The sequence below is a fragment of the Papaver somniferum genome, chromosome 11, assembly GCF_003573695.1.
Source record: "Papaver somniferum cultivar HN1 chromosome 11, ASM357369v1, whole genome shotgun sequence".
Lineage (NCBI taxonomy): Eukaryota > Viridiplantae > Streptophyta > Magnoliopsida > Ranunculales > Papaveraceae > Papaver > Papaver somniferum.
The window spans coordinates 132,928,412-132,952,164 of NC_039368.1; the positions used below are offsets into that span (position 1 = coordinate 132,928,412).

The 23,753-nt window shown below is 36.4% G+C and overlaps 2 protein-coding genes across 2 annotated transcripts; both read right to left on the bottom strand.

Annotated features, from left to right (window-relative positions):
- Nucleotides 1-10,660: 10,660 nt before the first annotated feature.
- LOC113321191 lies at nt 10,661-11,826 on the bottom strand. The gene is made up of 2 exons (XM_026569071.1): nt 11,254-11,826; nt 10,661-11,158 (listed from the first exon to the last, which is right to left on the bottom strand). Exons 1-2 carry the CDS (start codon nt 11,517-11,519, stop codon nt 10,795-10,797), a joined length of 630 nt encoding a protein of 209 aa, XP_026424856.1. The 5' UTR covers nt 11,520-11,826; the 3' UTR covers nt 10,661-10,794.
- Nucleotides 11,827-11,925: 99 nt separating this feature from the next.
- Nucleotides 11,926-15,865, bottom strand: LOC113321187 (dihydrofolate synthetase-like). Its single transcript, XM_026569068.1, has 10 exons — nt 15,451-15,865; nt 14,753-14,850; nt 14,473-14,623; nt 13,991-14,053; nt 13,681-13,842; nt 13,361-13,552; nt 13,171-13,270; nt 12,954-13,085; nt 12,640-12,771; nt 11,926-12,550 (listed from the first exon to the last, which is right to left on the bottom strand). The coding sequence occupies exons 1-10, from the start codon at nt 15,742-15,744 to the stop codon at nt 12,210-12,212; spliced, it is 1,665 nt and encodes a 554-aa protein (XP_026424853.1). The 5' UTR covers nt 15,745-15,865; the 3' UTR covers nt 11,926-12,209.
- Nucleotides 15,866-23,753: the final 7,888 nt, after the last annotated feature.

Consider the following 23,753-nt stretch of genomic DNA (forward strand, 5'->3'; position numbering starts at 1 on the left):
AGTAGACTTTAGTCTGTATGTTACTGAATTTGGGCAGTGTGAAGACGGCAGAGACGAACTTGAAGTTGTTGCTGCCGGATGAGCTCGACGTGTTATATCTATTCGATGAAACAACCCAAAGAAGACACGAAGTATAATGAGATGATTCAAGGGTATAAATGTCTTTTATTAAGCTGAACTACTGCGACCTATGGACTAACGGATGTTAACTTTTGTTTGGACAAAAATGGATGAAAAAGATTAAATATGTGGCGCTAAATAAATTCTGAAAAAAACGATGGTACTTTGTTAAACATGAAATTGAAAGTGTGGCACTTTATTAAAATCCTTTAGAATGAATTTTACCAGTGTGATTTAGTTTTCTAATCTAATTGTTTGCTGGCTACTGTTATTAATGAGATGGTGCATCATTTCTAAGTACAAGGAATTAACATTAATTAAGTGGGTCAACGGGAAAAAAAAACTTCCATGTAACTATTGGTTGGAGGAACATGATAGCCTTAAATGGAATGGAACAGATCACACCGTTTTTTCTTGTTAATAGTTCCCATTTTTTCTGATTAAAAACTTCAAAGAAAAACTTATTGCCAAATTTATATGCCCATGAGGCCATTGCAATACCAAGGTTGCCGGTCTGTTACCGTATTACATAGCTCTCTAGCTGCTAGCGTAACGGAACTACAGCAGAAGTTTTACTATAGAAAACCTACGGAATATATGCTGTAGCACAACGGCCTGCAGCTACAGGAGACTCTGCACAGCTATTCTGACTCGCATGTGATTGATTTTTTTTTTGAATATGGGTCCAAACATCCGTAAACGTAGCCGAAAAATACTATTAGGTCATAAAATCACGACCCTACGTATTTGTTCTTACCATGATTATCGTTGGCTTCACTGAGATTTTTTTTTTTAAATGGATTTCAGCCAATGATGGATCGGTTGAATAAAAATAATTTGTGTTTGTTTGTTGTTGTCGGCTAGGCTGTCTGTGAGAAGTGAGACCTTTATAAAGTGATTGAAAAGACGAATAGGACCACACGTATCAGAACGGTCATGATGATAACGAAAAGATATCAGTCAGTCACTGACTTAAGATATAAAAACGTGGTTGGGAATTGTGCGAAATTATGATCATCATATGCTGTCAAGTTATTATTTCCCAGTCTTATTACTGTTTCTTCTCGTGGAACCGTAAGATATATAAGTGTGACGCCTTCCAGTTTGCCAGAAATGTGTGACCAGTACAGCACCAGGTTTTCCTTCATCTGTAATCAGTTGTGTGGTTTCTTTTATGAAAAAGAATACTACTGGGTGTTATTTCACTAATAGTGTTCTCACATTCTCACCATGATGGCTTGAACACAATTATAAGAAGGCTCCTAGCTACATGACGGTGAAAAATAATTGGGGGCTCCTAGCTACATGACAAAAAAAGGTCATGAAATAGTAATCGGGAGTTATCCCTTATTTCCATCTTTTTAAATGGTTAAACTACCCGTAATCATTAGGGCTAATTAGTGATTAAGTTAAGTTAATGAATTGGTAATGATTTGGTTGGATTAAAATCAGATTTAGAGATTAAATTTTGTTATATGAAAAATTGTGTTTTTTGTGTTGGAGAGAGGAAGAAAGTGAGTTTTGGGGGAAAATTTAGGGTTATTTGAAATGAGTGATCCTAATAAAGATCATATTGCTCAAAATGAAGGAACCAATCCTCAAAATGTAGAACCCAAAGTTCAAAATAATCAGGTAAACTTCATATACTCTTCAAATTGTATGAATGGTGCTCCAAGTGGTCGATTCATGGACAGTATGCAACAGCTCAGAATGAGAGTCGTTAGGTCGAGAGGCTAATAAACTAACGACCCTAATGAGTTGTCAAGTATTTCACACAACAGTTGATGACTCAAACCTGCAACTTTTACAAGTTATGAAAAATCGTCAATCAAGTTTGATAAAATTGACGACTCCAACTAATTAGGTCACCTAAAGTCATTAGTTGAATTTGTTTAGAACATGACGACGCTCAAATTAAATGCTCTCTGCAAAAATAACTCTCGGGATCGTCATTTTGGTATTCATATAATACGACGACCCTAACAAACCATTTCATCTTTGCATGAGAGTGGTCATTGTCACATTTATAAATAGTAACGACTCTATCACAGTCTTTCATCTAGATTAACAAAGGAGGTGCAACTGCGTCTTTGGCTTTTTTCTTCCACTCTGTGGCTCTGTGCTTCATTTCCTTTCCCTTTTCTCCTTCCATTAGTTCTTTCACTAATTTCTCAACTTCAGCTTTCGTCACGTTATGTTCAATCTGCATTCGAATCCCCAATCAACACACGAGTACCTGCAGTTTGTATGTTGTGCAGCGAACAAAGAGTAACAAATAACTGGAACTCCGCCATTGATACTCTCTAATGTTGAGTTCCAACCACTGTGTGTCAAAAATGCGCCTATAGACAGATGTTTTAATACTTTTTCTTGTGGACACCAACAGCAAGTAAGCCTCTTTCTTTGATTTCCTCTGCGACCTCTGGTGGCAAAGTTGCAGTGTCACCTTTTACAATATCCCCTCGTACTATCCATAAGAATCTTTCGAGTCAAGCCATTTAAGACATTCTGTTTCTTCTTTCTACAAATTGCTCTCTATATATGTTGTTTTCGAACTTGGGTTGCTCTTGATAGTTTCGGCTGTAACATCATGGCGAAGTAATTGGTGTAAATTTTCTCAGTTCAGTTCGAGGTTTTAAAGAAGCTCTCAGTCCTCATGTATTCATTTACTTTTTCTAATACTTCACTAATGGAAGAAAATTCTACTTAGATGACACCACCCGACATGCGAATACTTCTCGGAGTCTCAACGTTACCGAATAGTTACAACCGTCGCCATTTTCTTCGACTTGTTTATGGTATATTCAATCCCCAAAAGGAGCTCAAGTCGATTTGAAGTTTATCTTTTGCAACTTGACAAACGACGATCAAAGAGTTCTTATTGCTCTTGAGATTATGAGGTACGACGATATTATTATACTCAACTGTGAAGAGAATATGAACAGAGGTAAAACATATACTTATTTTTCGAGCTTACTGGAGATGTTCAACAATACGGAGGAACCAAATGGTAAATACCCACCGAACGATTTCGTCGTGAAAGCAGACGATGATACGTATTTCCGATTAGAAAGTCTAGTAGAGTCGTTGAAACCATTACCTAAAGAAGATTTGTATTATGGATTTGTAATTCCGTGTTCAAGTATGGATCCATTTAAACATTATATGTCAGGGATGGGGTTTCTAGTTTCATGGGATATAGTCAAACGTATTCATAATCAAAGCTGTAGCTTCATTCATTCCTGCAAGTTCTGCGATGAAATTAATAATCAAAGTGAATGTCGCTTGTTCCATGGTTCGAACAAAATCAGGAAGATCCCTTAAGCGGATATCTTTCATTCCCGGTATCCAGTCGATATTGGTGTGTAGATACCCATTTGTTAGATCACTCTCATCTTCCAACAATTGAATGCACATACACGTACTTAAAACTTCAGTTCACTACGAAATTAAAACATAAATTCTGAACCCAAATCATAAGAATCTTTTAGGTGTACTAGTATTGTTATCTTTCAGAGGTACAAGACCACTTTCGATGAGTTGAGCAAAATGTAAGTAACAGATGAGTCCACATGCACTAGCAGTCCAAAATAAGACATCATTTAAATTGTGGCAGTTCAAGGGTCGTCACAAGAAAATCTTAAAACTAAACGACCCTTCAACATATTTATCGACTAAAAATTTCCAAATGACGATCCTTAAAAAAAATGACGACCCTTCCTATTTTTTGGACAGGGAATTAGTTTTGTATCGTACAAAGTCGTTAGTTTCATAAATGGGTCGTCAAAAATAGAATCGTTAATGTTATAGAAATTTATTGGCGACCCTATCATTATTTTGGACAGAGAAATGGTTTTGCATTATATAAAGTCGTTCATATTTAAAAAGGATCGTCGGAAAAAATCGTCAACAGTTTACTAAACGACTCTAAACTAGGGCAAAAACTAATGATGGGGTCGTTATCTTCGACACCCTAATGGTTAACGATTTTTCATGATTTTAACATGCCGATAAAAAATCGTTAAGCAAAAAAGCTTCGTAGTTAACGACCCGGTTTCTGAAACTACAATTTTGCAGTTGAAAACCTAATTTTTTAATCAGCATATCAAATTAAACGCAAACTCGATTTAGATTAGAGGGTTTTAGTTCCCTTCTGATTGGAGTCATATCTTTCTCCTCCTGATTTGGTTACGACGATGAATCGGTTGGAAAATAGATTCTCCACAGTCGTTAATGGAGCCGAGAGAGGGGGGAGGGGAGGAGAAGAAGAAGAGTTTAGAGTTGAAACCAAAATTGGGGGCCTCTTTTAAAGGTTAATAGGATTTTAGGGTTAGTTATTGTAAAAGGGTAAAATAGTTATTTCACCATCATTTTGGAAGTCCCATATATTTTTTGGTGTGGGTATAAATTGTGTCCTGGCCCCCAATTATTAGAGAAGGGTAAAAATATGACATTTATAAACGTAGAATCATTAACTTATGAAAAACTTCTGAACCCTATCTATCTCCGTGCAGTCCAATAGTAGATGATTCTCTTGCATTAACATACATCTTTTCGCCAGTGGTTCTTTGACGACACTGAAAGATGCTAAGCTGTTAAAAATACTTTAGCCTTCAAGTGTTTGTTTGGTATTTAAATCGGTGCTCAGACATGTATACTAACATCTTGTTCACTTGGATCATCATTTTTTATCTTTTTTTTTTTTTTGATCGGACTGAAATCAAGGACTTTGAATCGGATCCGACTCAACTGACTCAAAAATGTGTGAGACTGAAATCAAAAGTACTTTGAGTTGTGACTCAAAAGTATGCGAGCCAGTAGCTTATCCTATAAATTAAGAACATTGAATTCCCAACTCGAACGTCTCCGAGTTTGTTCGTAAGTCAGATTTCCCTGTTAGGTCGTGAGTCAGACCTAACTCAAACAGGTCGCGAATTCAAAATAAAAATGTATGTTGCGAATCAGATTCGACTCCTCCTACCGAGTCAGGGCCGATTCAAATTCCAAATCAACGAGCCGATTCCGTTGGATCAACATTTCTTATTTTAATTTTTTATCATCATTTCTTATTTTATTTTTTCGAACCTTTTGAGTCGGACCTGACTCAATGGACTCAAAAACATGCGAGTCAGCAGTCAAAAATATGACATTTGATAAATCCGGGGTCTTCTTTAGCAAAAAAGGTTCAACCCAAACATCAGAGAATGATTAGTAAACTACTGAAAAAAATAGACCTAAAAGGCTCATACTTAGGAAAATCCACTCTTCATTGATAAAGCAAAGATAAAACTATTTGAAGAAATAGTTGAAAAGATGGAACACAAAGTACAAGGTTGGATAGGAAAAATTCTAGCTCAGGCTAGTAAAATGGTACTTAATAAGGCAATATTGGCTAGTATCGCTAGCTATCAAATGAGTTGCTTCATTTTACCAAAGAAAATCACAAAAAAAAAAGATACTTTGCAAAAAAAAGAAAAAAAAGATGCTTTGTGACCATCATTAACATGAAATGGCAGCATCCAAACCTCCCTGTCTTATTGCTCTCGATCACGCAACTTCCGTCAACCACAAAACCCATGAATAACACAGCCAGCTGATCTCATCGCCACTGCCAAGCTCTGTACAAGTCAACTCGAGATCGAGAAATACTCATAGCAGAGAACGACGTCAACCTTCTATTAATAAGTGTTAGCAACCACCGTTAATGGAAGCAACCAAACTTTCTTGTTCTGCTCTCAAAACCATTTACCCTGCAACCTCGACACCAGCTGAACCAGTGTTGCTCGTCGTGAACACGATGAACCACCTATCAGTCACGTAAAGACGTGATACAAACTGCCCTTAACTCGTGGATGCGCTGAATAAATTGCATGGGTGCCTATAGTAAACCCGTTTAGAATCAAATGGTTACCTTCTTTGGCTACCTCCACTATAACGGATTTCAGCTAGTTGTTTCTTAATTATACAGTGGTTTCCCGTGCAATGATATTTCTGCCTCTTTTGTTGGCCAATATGACGATTTCTTGTTCTTTTCGGGAATAAGCTCCAAAATTCCCATAAAATATAAAACAAAGCTAATAATGCAATTTCGTAAGAAAACTAGCTAAGAAAGCATAACCAATCGATACTTAGAGAGGTGTTTTTAGACACCTATCAAATTCCCCCACACTTAGACTTTGCTAGTCCTCGAACAAACAAAACAAAACAAAAATACAACAACTCCATGTCGTCGAGGATATGGTTACTCTTAGCATGAATAACAGGCCTTTATACCTCTAGGTTTCTAGTGGACGAGTTATAGTCTCGTGAGGGCTTACGAGAGATATACCCACAAAACCATTAAGCCAAAAAGAATAACAAACCAATTAGCAATTACTCCCCGGCAGTGGCGCCAATTTGGTGAACGTCGTTTACTCAACAAAATAATAAGATATTTCCCACTAATTAAATAATAATATAATGGTAGTAAGGATCTTTCCCACGAAGAGTAATGCAATTGATATGTTATCTAAATCAACGAAAATATAAAAGAATGATAAAAAGGATAATAAGAAAACGACAATGAAGAAATCCTTCGTCATTACTAACCGTTAACTCAACATTGTACCCATTTATCTCTTGTTAGAATCAATTGTCACCAACTGTAGAATAGCAGGTACGCTTAGCTATCCCCAAAACTCCTTGTATCACCGGATACGGAAGCGCTCGACTACCGGATTCTATTCAAAAGAACCAACTTGAGGTTCGCTTACAAGATGTAATTCCCCGAACGCATTAAGATTTATGAATTTAGGTTTGATCCCAGCAGTTAAACTCGGTACGCTCGGTCCACTTACTGGTGTTGTCTTTACTCGCAATTGCTCCACAGAATCCCTCCGTAAAGTCTCGCAATTTCTACTTGTGTAGGAGATAAGCGACAATTACAGATCGACTCAACTCTCTACTAGCATTAGAATGATTAATAGACTAATCTAGTTGCGCACCCAAACCAATCTAAAAATCAATCATAAACCTTCGATATAGTAAAAACAACCCACAATGATTAACTTTAAAACTTGAAACAAACTTGTAAATAATTGAGCTTCACAATTAGAATTTTGAATTCATCCTTAACAATAAAAGAATATAGAAAAGAGATAGTTCTCCCTCCTAAGGGGAAGAAAAACGGTAATTAGAAGATATCTCAAATTGTATCTAGGCTTATATATATATAGATTTTTGTAACTTCTTCTTGAAGAAGCTAGCAAAAATAGGAAAGTGCACCACCTCCTTAAGAACTGTGTCCGTGCATCACGCCCCGTTCGAAATCCTGGCGAAACTTCTGAAATAGCTGCGCCCTTAATCTGGTCGTGTAAAATATTTTGGCTCAATAGCCTATTGGGCTCAACTATCGAGATCCAGCCCATTATCACCATTCAGCTGTCGGATACATGAGACTGACAATGCAAACTTCATTAAACTCAACTGTCAGTTCAGCTTATACTCCTCGTCTCCTCGGACATTCTCCCTTTACAAGTTTTCCTCTCGACCGTGTTCTCTTCCGGTGGAATAACCACACCGTATCCACGCATGTGATTGCCTACGGTTTGAATATACAACCATAACCTTCCCTGATTTTCCATCTGATACTCCATCTCATTCCCATACAAACTCGAGCAGCACTTTTCCTTCGTCCTCATTCTTCTCAAACTCGGCCAAGCTCTGCTCCTTCATTCTCGTTATAACTCAAACTCATCTCTCGGCATTGGCAGCAGTTCGACTTCCAGCTCCATTACCATCACCAGTACCTCAAAACCATACATCTCCATTATTGCCGATCAACACTGCCATCAATCACTAGCAGTCAATCCAAACCTCCCTGTACGATCCGAGTTCTTCAATCGACAGAAAACATCAATCACACCAACAACAGCAACACAGACTCGAACCATCTCCTTTTTATATCTCGTGACTTCCATCACAACACCACTTCCGATAATAGCAACCCGGCTCAACTCCTTCTTTCTGAACTTCAATGAACCATTCCGTTACTGCCATCGACTACCAGAAGCACCTCCATCTCTGCCAAGATCCGTTCTCGAGCTCTATCACTTCCTATCACCACTGACCACCATACACAGCGAGTTCCACCTTCACAGATCACCAACAACTCTCAGCACCTCCTTTCGATCATGGCAGCAGCTTTCAATCTCCATCTTCGTCATTGTTGTGACCATCATTAACATGAAATGGCAGCATCCAAACCTCCCTGTCTTATTGCTCTCGATCACGCAACTTCCGTCAACCACAAAACCCATGAATAACACAACCAGCTGATCTCATCGCCACTGCCAAGCTCTGTACAAGTCAACTCGAGATCGAGAAATACTCATAGCATAGGACGACGTCAACCTTCTATCAAAAAGTGTTAGCAACCACCGTTAATGGCAGCAACCAAACTTTCTTGTTCTGCTCTCAAACCCATTTACCCTGCTAACCTCGACACCAGCTGAACCAGTGTTGCTCGTCGTGAACACGATGAACCACCTACCAGTCACGTAAAGACGTGATACAAACTGCCCTTAACTCGTGGCTGCCCTAAATAAATTGCATGGGTGCCTATAATAAACCCGTTTAGAATCAAATGGTTACATTCTTTGGCTACCTCCAGTAACTCATAACGGATTTCAGCTAGTTGTTTCTTAATACTACAGTGGTTTCCCGTGCAATGATAATTCTGCCTCTTTTCTTGGTCAATAGGACGATTTCTTGTTCTTTTCGAGAATAAGCTCCAAAATTCCCATAAAATATAAAACAAAGCTAATAATGCAATTTCGTAAGAAAACTAGATAAGAAAGCATACCAATCGATACTTAGAGAGGTGTTTTTAGACACCTATCATATATGCAATTTTAAGATTAGAGGGTAATGCCAAATGGTATAAAGACTTTAATACAAGAAAACTCTATAAATCCTAAAAATTTTAATTGAGTTACCAAACACACAAGGAATTTACATGAATCCCGAAATTTGTAATTCCATGGGATGATAAATTCCTGGAAACAGTAAATTCTGCAAATAAACCCACCATAAATGTGTCTCACAGAATTAAAATCTTTTCTTGGAAGTGTTTATAAAATGTTATTTCTACGAATCTGAAATTATCTAAATTTATGAAGGATATTCATCCTAACTGTTCTTTTGGTTGTCAAGATTATGAATCCATAGAACATCTGCTGCTTTTTTGTCCCTTTGCCAAGTCGGTTTGGGCAGCTGAGCCATTCCCAGTCGATCTGAACTTTGACAGATCTATTACTTTCTGGGATATCTGTAAGGAATGGTTAGGAAAGAAAGACCCAACTATACCCATAGAAATCTTGACAAAATTCTGGTTCATTTGGAAGGAAAGATGCAACAGAGACTTTGAAAAACAACAACAACAAGCTCTCAATTAGCTATAGAAATACAAAGATTTTTAGATTTTTGGTATAAGGATAATATTTCTTTTAGACAGATCACAACAGATAAAATTGAGATTCCTAAATGGATTCCTCCTAGGAGAACACAATAGAAACTCAATATATATGTTGCTTGGATTTCTATGGATATGCCTACAGGTTTTTCTTTAATCCTTAAGGCAGAGCAGGACCCTTCACAGCTTCTACCCCAGAAAAAGCGGAAGCTTTAGAAAAGTTGCAGAGAGCCAAATGGGGGACAGGAAGGGGATTGACAAACTTCAGTGTGGAAGGAGATTGCAGGAACCTTTTTGAAATGGGAAACCTTCTCAAATTTCCTGCCAGAATCAAACAATTATGGATGAAGTAAAAAGAAAATTTAATCGTTGCCAAATTTATTTATTCTTTTACATTCCTAGATTAGTTAACAATGTGGCAGATACTTTTGCAAAAGAAGCAACAACCTTCTTTAATCTTGTTGATTGGAACAGCACTCCACCTAATTGTATTTAGAACTACATAAATCTAATGCAAGGGATGGAAATCCTAATCCAACATTATAAGGCTCTAGTATTAATGATATAAGGGTTCCTGACTCCTTAAATTAGGCTTTTGAATGCATTCGAACTTACAAAAAAAAAAAAGAAAAAAACAGTCAAAAAAAATATGCGAGTCAGCAGTTTGGTCCGGATCACGTCGTGAGTCAGATCTGAGTTAGAGTAGAAGAATGTAGGTTGCGAGTCAGATCTGATTCGCAAAAAACGAATAAAAAGGTTTGAGTCACGTCCTAAGTCAGATTTGATTCAAAGTAGAAACACATATCACGAGTCGGACTGATTCAAAATAAAAAACCAAATCTGATTCAAAGTAAAAGAACAAATAAAAAAAACAAATCTTGATTCAAAGTAAAATAACAAGTAAAAATCGAACGGTTTGATATCCAACTTGTGTCGGTCATGATATCTGATTCATGTCGAGTCACAGAGCGATTCAGATTCCGTGTCAGTGAGCCGATTCAGACCCGAGTCAATAAATAAACAAACACCATGATACAGTCAGCTGTACTACTAGCCTCATTTGTTCATGTGGAAACCAAACAAAAATCAATAACATTCACCATTTTCAAATAGACATGAATTTTTAACATCTCCAAGGATTAAAATAAAGAAAATCAAAAAAACAACACAAAAGCAATACCTTCCTCTTCCCCTAGAGTAAAACAACAAAAACTCAAACCTAACTAATCTGAATCAGAACGTTGATTATTAAGTTCAACAGGAGGGTTATGTCGATCTGAAGGTAACCGAATCCGGTCCATATTACCGGCTGGCTCAAGCTTAAGATTCTCACAGTTGCATATCTCTACCATAAATCCATCTGGATCCGTAAAAAACAACTGGTCAATGGCTCCATCATCACCACCCCCAACCATTCTTTTCTTATACTTGATGTTCCTCTCCTTTAACTTCCGTTCCATGGCACTCATATCCTCACACTGAAACGATATATGGTTATCCATGGGGTCTAATTCATGTTCCGGGTCCGGTAATCTCTCTTCTTCCATTGATTGCACCAAATGAATTCCGATACCGTAGTTGAATAACCTGCATATATGTTCTAATGAATAACCACGGAAACGAACAATATTTTGGGCTTTATGTGATTCATGAAAAAACTTAAATGAACAATTATATCTTACCAGGCACCGTCGAAATCAAGAGCTGGAGGACGTTTGATTTGCACGAAGCCAAGAACATTAACGTAAAAATCGACTGACTTGTTCACATCTCTGCAAAGCCTAGATACATGATTCAGTGCCATTAAAGGTAGTTGCTGCTCCCCTTCATCATCTTCTCTTCTACTTTCTTTACTGCTTATCACGGTCTCCTCCATTTTCTCCTGCTGCTTATCACCAGTATTATTGTCTGGTCTCATGATCTTCATCATGTCTCCTTCCTCTTCCATTTTCAATCAGATGAGATGATTTTCTTTTTTTCTTAGTAAATGTTACTATATTACGTGCTCTTCCTACTAGTGTCACAGTCAAATAGTTCTTCTTTGTTTTTATTGCATGAGTAGGTGGTTTTTTCAGTGGTCCGGCCTTACTGTTGTCACAGTCAAAATGATCACACCTGGAATATACTCACCTGAAAGCATACCACGTATCATGACTGCATGCCGCCCCAAAATTTGGTCATTTAAATTTCCTGACAAGGGAGTTTTCCAGGCCTTCTGGCCTATTACCTGCAAGGCTGGACCTACCAATCCCAGGATTGGCTGTGTAAACAAAAACGAAGGGTCTACTCAGCTTAGAGGCTTCTCGCTTCATCTTCATATATGTCAGGGGCTCATGCCATGTGTAAAAAAGGAATAAAAAACTTAGGCATTAACCATTCCACCTCTTCTCAATTTTGATTCAAAGTACAGATTCCTGAAAATAGCTCAAAATTATAAAAACAAAGAGTGCAGTTGGAGAAGGCCTACTGGATTGAATACCAAATGACATCTTGTTTAGCTCATGCTAAAAAAACGAAAGACTGCGGCCACATTCTACAGACTTACTACACTCATGGTGAAAAAAACACACGTTATGATGATGATTATAAGGGTAAATAAAAACTACATTGTTTTTAGGTTTCAAGTGAAGAAAACAAATTATCTCTGGAGAGGTGCTAAAAGGGACGAAACAATGTGAAGAGACCCAGTGACTGCAATGAGACATGACTCACTATCTGATACTCTAGCTCTGAGTAACTGATTGGCTATGTTCATGGATTCTTCCACTGATTTACCAGTACCCAGGACTACACATTTGTGTTTACCTTGTTCCTCCACTGGAAACTTGTCCACGCCTCCGATCCCTATATCTGAAAAGGTAACACCCAATTCTGTGGCAGCTTGAACCCAACATTCCTTTAACTTGGAAGCTGGAGTCAGTCTGGAGCTTCCTCCAGCTATGCTGACTTCTGTCAATATAACAGCATCTGGTGTACTCCCTGAAGTAGTCAAAGAGAAGCTGAATTCAACTCTCTTACGGAACTATAAGTGTTCTTATTTATAAAAATTACATATAACATAGCCACACCTGAAAGAAGTTCTTTCGCAAAAGCTAAATGGTCTTTGTCATTCGCCATTGCTACTACAAGGGCCAATGGTGCATCTGGATATGTCAACTGAATTGTGTCTGTTAGACTTCTGGCAGATTCTTTCGTATGGGCTAGAAGAAACATTACAAATTCAAGAAGTTAGTTCAGATATTGTTAAGAACTTGATCAATATTAAGCACTTACTATTTGAAAAGTCTCTCAGCAAATAGTTATGGCTTCTACACGATGGGAGACCTCAGACTTTTCTCAACAGGATGGTTTAAATAACAATTAAAAGAAATACAAACCACACCTCCGTCAACCAGTATTGTTGTTCCAGCAAGCCCAACTGCATCAGCTTCTTTAGGTGTTAGGAACTGGCTTCTTCCAGTCAAACAAGTATGCTCCAAACCAACACGGATGGATTCATCCGATATTCTCCAACCTACACAAATACAGAATACTGCAATTAATAAATAAATTCTCACTATTAAAGAAGAACTTACTATCTCCATAGAACAAGACCTCACCTTGTTCCCGAAGAGATAGAGCTGCACAAGTAGCAGTTACAGCATTTTGAAGTTGGTGACTTCCAACCATAGGCATTCTCACATCAAACAGTTCAGTAGACTGCATAAGCAGCATGAAACTTCTTAGGTAAAAAAGTATAAACTTTTATTAACAAATGTGAGCTATCAAAGAGAGTGATGGTGTGCATACCAACCGTAGGTCTTTCTCAATATCAATGAGTATATCACAAATCTGATATGGTTTTCCATTATTTCTCATAATCTCCTTGATGCTGCTCCGGTTACCAGGGGCAGATGCTGACACAATAGGTGAACCCATAGAGGATGCTTTATCGTAGAGAATGGATTCAATTTGTGGTTCGAATGGCCCACCAAAAACCACCTGGAGAATTTACCTAGACCGAGTTAATTAACAATGCAAATTGATAACAATGAATTGGTTTCTCAAGGGGTTTGTTATTGAGCTCATTTTAATGTGCAAAAAGAATGGGGGGTGAAAAAGTGCATAACTGGGCAGGCTTGTTTTATGATTCCTGACTTGGCCTTTGCAATGCTCTCTAAGGATCCCCCAAGCGCAGCCAAATGTTCTTCTCCTATCGTTGTTATAATTGATGCTAAGAGTTCAGAACTAGAGAACACGTTAGTGGCATCTCGTGCTCCACCTAAGCCAGCCTGTCACAAATACTTAAAAGTCAAGAAAGGATTTTAAGGAGTTAAAAAACAAAGACTAGGAAAGAGAGTGGATAAAACAAAGACTAGGAAAAAGAGTGGAGTTCTGGTAGAAGCTAAGGAAATAAATGGGAAAAAGGAAGAACTTTACCTCAACAACTGCAATATCAACATTCTCTTGAGCAAACAGGGTAAAAGCTACGGCAGTGAAAACCTGCAAATTCTATAGCTGTCAGAACAGATGACAGCATAATGAGGTACGCCACCCAATACCACAGAAGCAAAATCATGACTAAGTAAATGGTCAAACACAAGAATCTGACTAACTAGGTAAGTCCAAGATCAGAACAAAAAGGGTTCAAATTATGCTTCCTCCCTAAACCTACATATACATATAACATAAACCAAAGAAGCTAAAAAAATTTTGATGCTCAATTCACATTATAGTTAGATTTAGATCATATTTCTTGACCAATGAGTGTAAGAAGAGTTCTCGACAAATTTACACCACTAATTTCCTGAGCGGGGTTTTAATTGGATCCCAACAATCTTATAAAGTTTAAATCAGCATGTTCAATATTAGCATGGGGAATATACATGTGGAAATAAGTATCCCATCTCACCAATAAATACCTCGAAATGGCTGATAGATCCATTTTCCATTTGAAATGCCCGGTCAAGAATATCTTTAACTCGGAGAAAAAGTGAATTCAATGACTTTGCTGATACTGGTTCTCCATTTCTTCCTAACAGAATGCGTTCTCTGATACTCCATAGATGTGGGCTGCATAAAGATAAGAAAATCATTACGGTTAGGTTGTTCTCTTCAATAGTTCCCAACTCGTTTTGTTTCTTAAAACCTCAAAGAATATTCTGACAAAAGGAAGAAGATTATGAATCACAAACACCTTACCTGGTATAACATCCAACTGAGTACCCTTCTTGCCGTAAAATATTGGAGAGAAACATCGCAGTTGATCCTTTTCCCTTAGTACCAGCAATGTGCACAGACTGCAATATTTTATTCATGTTAGTAAACCACATAGAGTAATAGAACATTTCAGCCGAGAACAAAACAAACTTTTTGAGTCAACAAAAAAGAACTGGCAACCATACATGAAATAAGAAATCCACAAGTTACTCCAGCAATCAGAGCTTAAGTTACACAGTTACTGAACCCTAAATGAACTTGTACGTTTCATCACCTAGGTCTACTAGCTACTAGTCACAGATACAACTAGACAAGTTAGTGATCCAGTGAACAAGGAATGTCCCCTGGTAATTCAAACTTGAAATGGTCTCCTTCTGACTAAAAATTCAGCAGAGTATTAGCAATCGGAATCAATTAGTACCGTCTTGAACTAAGGGGGTTTCTTATCTTCCAACAAGTAGCTAGATTCACCGTAAAATTTCCAACTTTCACCTTAGACTGTGTAAGGGGGCTTTAACCCAATGGTAAATAGATAAATCATGTGCCATGACTTCGTAGTAATTTCAGTGTATTAAGTTAATTTTCATTCAGAACATTCATCAAACATTTAATAGACAACTGGAAAATAAAACATTCTAACCTTTTATCGAAATAAGCCAAAAACAATCTGTTATTCGAACCTTAAATTTTGATTGAGGATTTCCGAGGCATTTCATCAACCGATTCATTCTTCCCATATCAAATCCATCATCAGAATCAGTTCCTGCTCCACCTGGAACACCAGATCTCTCGTAATTTTTGAGATTATCCAAGTAATTAGTGAACTCTTTAAGTTCTGGTTCTTCACTGGTCATCGTTGAGAATCGGCGATTTCTAAAAACCCCCAATTTATGAATTCTAGAAGTTACAGAAATTAGGGTTTGTCTACTGGTGAGATTATTGTAGTTTCTGTGAAGAATGTTGAAAATTTTCATTTTCTCTCTAATCAATTTTTTCCCGCAACTCGACTGTTATAGTGGACTTCTTTTCTGTTATTTCGGTTACAAACTACTCCCTGTCTTTTTCATGTGTCTGTTTTTTTTTTGATCTGTCCGCTCTGTTTAGAGACATTTTTTCCTTAAATTTTTTTCTGTGACACTGACGCTACAACTTTTTATTTTCGTGGTCTAGCATGGATTCTAGAATACAAGACAATTTTATATATTAGAAACTTATCTTTTAAGGAAGTCAAGAAATAACTTCTCATTCTCGTACATGTATTCAGAAGGAACACAGCATATGATAACACAAATTTACACAATCACAATCATAATTATATACTTTCCACTATTACAATTTTGATGTATCACAAAAATGCAACTCAAACATGGTATATACTCTTTGCTTAAAAAAATATTAAGAATATAAGGATGAAGAATTCATCCTTGTTTGTTAAACAACCGACGTGGCGGTTTAAATATAAAGCTAATATAAGCGTCCATCGATCTCCTTTGTTATTATATCAATTGACTCCAACATCTCGGATACTTTTACTGGATTAATCTTAGAAATCATGACGACTAAGAGAAAATGTATTATTTTTTGAAAACAATTAAAGTCCTATACTTTGTTGGGCATTTTTGGCTTAAAAAAAAGATTCACCTATTTATATGTATAAAATGAAACAGACCATTGTATTCTGGAATTGGGACTTGTATACCTTCAGTTTTATCAGCTACAACCAAGTTGTGCACAACTGGGAGACCATACTACATATGTTTGTGAGCATGACTGTTGGTTTGAGTTTGTGTGAGGGCAGAGATGCATTGAATATGTGCGGTGAAGTCATGATAGAATGTGTGATGAAGTCTGTAAGCCTTGTAAACTGAAATGTCTTAGTTGTCTGTACCTTGAGCTTCGACTTTTCTTTTTTCTTTCAATATAACTTTTCCTTTCGGAAAAAATAAATAAAATGGATGTAAAATAAAAATGAACAACAAAAAACAAACACGAATTAAGTGTCAAATAGCGGACGCACGAAAAATTTATGATTGAAAGCTAAGGAACAAATAATTAATAATCGAATCAACTGCTTGATGACATAACCGTAAAATAAAGGACCAAAATTTTATAAATACTCACTCCATAAATCATTTGTAAAATTGAGTGGGTTCAATACAGACTGTGGCACTTCCTGATTTTCACTTAGATCTAAATGCGGTGAATCGGTGATATGCATAGGGCATATATTTCTAGTTCATCATATCATCATGCCATTTGAACTGATATATTGGCCTGGTGGTTCTTTTCTTATTATTATTGGCCTGGTGAATCACCGATCATCATGCCATCACCTTATTATTATTGGTCTGGTGATTTTTTTCTTCTTTAACCCATCAGGACAATAATAATAATAAGGTGAGAATGAAGATGATATATCACTGCATTGATCAATAATAACAATAAGGGAAGAAAAAAATATATCTACTAATAGCATTATGATCAGTTTACCGAATGATCTAGTAAAAGGATATGAGATGGTGGAGTCAACTGATATAATTATAGAGTATATCACCGAGGAACTAAATATAATTTTCTGAATAGTTTTCTCGCGAGAAAACTGTTACATCCTATCTACCATTATTGATGGAGGTTAAACAGTGATAGTTACAATACTACGAAGGATGTCTCCAACTAACATTTTTCATGTTTTAAGTACTGGTCATCTTATGTCAATGCCTTCTTTTTATTTATAATTACTTCTGTATCAAAAAATAGTGATAGTTCGTTCTGTTTCTTAATTTGCAAGTTAAATTTTGTTGTAAATCTGATCTAAGGCCAAGCACTATGGTGCAGGGCATCCCTTCCCTATCCCTCAAATAAAGGGAAGTGATATCACAAGGAAGGCAGCCTCACTATGATGTCCTTATTTTCCTTCCCTATACGATACGGCTACTTAGCAGCCGTATGAATAGTGTCATACGGCTACTCAGTAGTCGTATTTTAGGTTTAAGTCATCAGAAGCAAGGTCGATCGCTCGGCCATTTCTTCTTCTTCCTGCTTCTTCTCTATTTTTTTCCTCTCTTTAACCCCTTTCGATTTCAAGACTCTTGGGTGTGATTCAGGAGCTAAATTTCAATTGGTTTGTTCCTTACTCCCCGGTGAAGTATTTCCTTTTTTTCAATTTCGAGTTTCATCAACAAAATCTTCCAAGGTGAGTGTTTCAATTTTAGGGTTTAAATTTAATTTGATTTTGATTATGATTATGATTAAATTGGAGATATTAGGTTGATTATAATGTCTCCTTGTATGTTGTTTGAAACTTGAGACATTGTTAGATTGAATTTATCATATTTTGTTGATTGAATCAAAGTGGTTGTTGTTTATGAATGATTTTTGATTTGGATATGGTATTGTTATTGATAATTTTGGATTGATGGATGATTAAATGAATATGTATTATGTCTAGGATAGATTGTTGGCAGAAAAATTGTATTGGGATGGATAATTTTGGATTGATTGTTGACTTTGTTGTAATGTGATAGATAATGTGGCTAATATTTTTTGTTGCTTGAGACAATATATTGTAGATTTTTTTTTAATGGATTGTTTTGATGATTTTGTGTATATGTGTGTTGTAGATGTACTCCGATAATTTTCAACAAGTTATGGATGATAGAATTCCGGTTTCTTCAAAAGATCATAGTGAGCATAAAGTGAAAATCCCAACCTCGACAGATGAGAGGAGTAAACCACTGAAACATCGAAGTAGTGTGAGCAGTCTTCATGAAATGTATACCGCAGTTTGTAGATTTCCACATGCTAGAAAAATTGTAGACGACTATGGCTTTGGTTCAATTCTCAAAGTACATTATCTAAAACTACAAGACAACTGCCTAAATAGTTGTATATTTAAAAGGTGGTGACATACCACCAATACATTTTCACATCCCTAGTTTTGAAATACGGTTCACCCCATTAGACATTACACAACTTACGGGAATTCTTATTGGCCAAGGAAATCCCATATCATTGGAAGAAATGAGTATTGAACAACTGCATTAGATTGCTCCCGAAACCATAGATTGTTTGCTCCCATATATTGACGTGGAAGCTACAACAAGAAGAAGGAGAGGACAAGAATTTAGAGTCATAACAGGAATACAAGAAGTTAGACAAGAAGACTTCGTCGACTTGAGAAAAAAAATTGTGAGTATATGCATGGGGATCAAGAAGAGTTTGATTAACTTGTTTCTTGACAATAGAGTCGGCCTAGACAATGATGTTGTATTTCAGGAGAAAATTGCAAGATGGTTTTTGATGTGGTGTTTTGGGAATGTTCTTTTCCCAAACAAGAACAATGTTGTTGAGATTAAATGGATAAGTATAAAGAGGGATTTAAATGTGTCGAGGAATTATGATTGGGGTTCGACGTTGTACGGTAGTATGTTATGGGGCTTGAGTACTGGAATAACGAGCAACTCGCCTGAGTTGCAATTGATTTTGTATCCATTAATGGTAAAATTCATACCCACTTGTAATCTTACTTTCTTTACTTGTTTATTATTGGTGACCTTATAAAGCAATTAGTCGTTAATAATAACTAATATTGTTGCAGTCTTGGTTTTGGTCATATTTCCGATGTCTATTTCCCTATGTAAAGCCGGAGAATGAGTTACTTATAGATCCGTGGCCGACTGGTAGATTATATGATGAAAACCAAAGAGACTTAAACATAGGCGCACAGAGTGATACAGGTACCCATTCAGTGACTCTTTTGCGTTACCTGATAGACAACTTCTTATTCAATTCTGTAGTATGGTCGTCATGGGAGGAAAGTGAATGGAAAACTAACCCCGAGGTGGTAGAGGCTAAACGAATCTTTGTAACACCGAGGGTATTCTATGATCCATTTGGTCACAACGACTTGTACCTGGGTGAACGGTCTCAAACAAGTTCTTGGAATGATAGTAATACCGTGCAATCCTGCTGATTCAACAGTAGACATCAACACCCACTACTTGTACGCCGACACTCAACTTAATACCTTGCATTATGTGGAAGTACCCGATCATGAGTATAAGCTGTGGTGGAGCAAGAGGTCAGTTGGGAAGTACTCAGGTTTAACTGTACATGAAGGAAAAAGGGATTTGTATGGTATGCAAGATCCTGAAGCTTATGTACGCCGACCAGCACCGCCACGAAAAAGCACATACACAGAAGAGTTGGAGCCCGTCGATAGTCATCTCTTCCCATATCCACCAACAAATCCGACAACTTGAATATGCGGCCCGGAATTTAAGGCGATTGATATACCTATTGGAATGGAGTATTTGGGACAATATCCTAAACCCAATTATAATGTCAATCAGGGTACAACTGTGAGTATCATACGTCCTTTAATTCATATGTTTTTTTATGAAAAAATTTTAAACTCATGTCGGTGTATATTGTATACAGGAAATGTGGTGCGAGGCATATCAGGATGCGCCACAACAAAACATGGCTTTACAACAATTCTATTTCGACCACACAAAGGACTGCAACACAAAATCAAATATGGTTCAAATTTCCATCAGAGATTTGTCAGAGAGTATCTACCATCATATACATGTGAGTCATCTACCCCAGGCCAGTCTCATGATTCGGGACCTCGACGGGTTCTTTTGTTCCAAACAGTCAAGAAAATTCTTTATAGCATCCTTATAATTTGTCTGAACAACTCAATCAAAGTATAAAAACGTACCAACATCAGGGTAATGGTCAAGATCCATGGTTGCAAATGTCGGAGCCGTTTAATGAAATAACTGAACAGACAATTTTTCATATCCTTTTAGCTACTTTTCTAAATGAAAGCGTCTAGTTTTTTTTTACTTTTTTACGACTATCTTTTTATTTTATATGTAATGGTAATTTCACTGTATAACGACTATTTTTTTAGTTTTATATGTACTGGTAATTATCATTGTATAACGTCAAAAAAACAATTTGAATTCTATATGCTCTCATCATATCTCTATATATATCAAATCACTTTCCAAATGAAGCTATCCAAACATTCATTCCTATTTTGTTTTATAAAAATGAGATTCAACAAAGAAGAAGATGTTTCTCTTGCGCAAGCATGGATTGAAGCAAAAAACAATATTCTGAACGCAGTTCAAGCCACTAGCAACCAATTCTTGAAGAATGTACTTGAATATTTTGATAACATATCCGGAAATCCAAATGCGAGAGACAAAGGAGGTCTTAAATCTAGGTGGAGCAAGATCAACAAGGAGGTCATCACTTTTGTCACGATTCAGACCGAAGTTAATTAACATACGTAATCCTGGAATGTCATATGAACAAAGGGTAAGAATTTTATAACAAATTTCTATTATTTCCTAAAATTAAAACTATTTTAAGTTAAGTTTATTTTTTTAAAATTTCAGAAAACCGCTGCTCGTTTAGACTATCTTAACCAGACATGAGACAATTTTCCTCATGGTGAATGTTATCAGCTATTGAAAGCAAGTTTGATACCTACAATCCCGACGAAATATAGCTTTATCGCTGATATGTTCCTGCATCATATGTTGATATAGTCTTCGGAATAACAATCCTAAAGAATGATTAAATATATTTGGGTATACCGCTAGGAATATTATATTTTTTCGGAGCTTTCGACTTGCATTTGTCTTTTGTAAATCCACCTGACGACAATACAGGTATTGTATTTGGGTTCGTACTAGGGGTATATACTAATGGAAAAGGGATACCGCTAGGAATATTATAAGCATTTGGAATCTGAATTGCAAATGGAGTCTCGACGAATTGGCTTGCAGATGGATTCTGAGAAGATGGGGTTTGATCATTAAACATATTTGAGAAATTTCCATGATATTGAGATGACATAGGATTAGAATCTTGATTCATATCTTCAACTACACCTACTTGTACATTTGGTACATCTTTAAGCATGTCGTACTCACTATCTCGAGTAAAGTTTTTTTTTGTGTATTTCAATATAATAGCTTCTCGCAATTATCATCTACATCAATGTAAACAAACCATAAATAAGATACGCATAAATAAAACTATGTACAAACATATACAACAACTATAATGAACATATTTAGATAACATACCCGATTATTAGAGTCCAAGTCCGGATTACTTGTAACAACTCTTGCAACACATTCAGAAAAGTTATCCACTTCATTCTTGATTACGCTAAACCTATTACGAACGTTTTTTACAGTACGCTCGTGTCGATTCCCACCACAAGCTTCTACAAATTTTTCAAAAAAGATTTTATAAACTTATTCTTATCTTCAAAATTACTTTCACCTATATCACAATACTGAGTAACAATGTGAAAATCTTCCAAAGTACTAAATCTCGCTCTATGTTTCCTTTTTTGCCTTTGAGTCTCCAGCATTGATGAGCAAAAGAAAATTTGAAACTCTTAAAAAAGAAAATTTGAGAGATTTTAGTGAAGAAAACAAATTGTAAGAAGAGGGGATTTGAGTAGAGAATTAGAGTGGTATTTATAGAGGATTTTGAAAAAATGACCGTTGGGATCCGACGGTGGAGAAGATAGAGGCGTTATTAATGATGGATGGTTAGGATCAGGTGTGAGAGAGGTATAAACGAAAAAAGGTCAAACAAATATATTTATGGAAACGGCTACTCAGCGTATCAACTGCCACACATCTACTGAGTAACCATAAAGCGTAAAATCATACAACAACTGAGTAGCCGTGTGATTTCCCTTCCCTACAAGGCGGATCAGATTCGATCCACTTTATCTTGTATGGAAGGAATATCCCTACTTGTGTAGGGATATGGGAGACCATAGTGGTTGACAATTTCGTTTTTTTCCTACATATGAGGGATAGGGTAGGGAATTGGGGAACCATAGTGCTTGGCCTAATGGAACAACTTTTTTGATCATCATTTTTAATCATTTATACACCGTCAACATAAATAGAAATCATTGTTCACCGTTCACAAAAAAGAAATGATTTCACCTACTAGTTAACCAAAAAGAAAAATATAAAAAAAAAAAGAAATGCAACTTACGATGCTGCGCATAGGTCGGCCCAGACCTAACATCCAGTGATGCAAATAGGGGTGTCAATGGAAGAATATCCGTCGGATATTTGGAAACCCGTATCTAATAGGTTAAGAACTATCGGATATTCGATATCTGATAATATCCTATAGGATATCAAAATCAGATATCGATTCTGATAGGCTAAGATATCGGATATCGGATATTTATCCGATAATATCCAGCTCTGATAAAAAATGTTAAAAATCCTGTAAAACATGTTCATAATTGAAATTTAAGTTCAATTTCTCAAACATTTCATATCAGATATCAGATATTTTTCCTTACTCTTCTACTGGACTCTGATATGGTTAGGGTAAATCACAAATAAGTCCTTGTTCTATCGGATATCGGATATTAACAATTCGGATGGAGCCTAATCCGATTCTGATATATTAAGGAAGATATACCCGATAGAATATCCGATCGATATTCGATATCCAATAAAACGGATAAAATCCTATAGGATCTCGAATACTCGAAAATGGATTCCGGATATCGGACAGATATTGACAGGCCTAGATGCAAATCCTCAAGGTGACACCAAGTTACTATTATTAGTAACGGAGGGAGTATAATTATAAACTTAAAAGCATATACTTTCCATCATTACATTTTGATATACAAGTTAAACATGTAGCATATTTTGTTGCAACTTGATCACTAATGTGTGGTCAAGGTGCCCGTTAAAGTTTTCCGGAAGGCATAAACTAAAACCACAATCTAAATTAAAAAAAAAAATTATTTTCAGCATATAAGATAATGTATATTTCTCTTCTTGGTATTTTGTAACTTCCTACGGCAAAATAAAGATATACACCACAATTGTCTCCTTATATAACATTTTCTCCGGGCACTCTCTTTCTTTCTCTACCATACACAATTACGCTCTCCTTTCATATCCAT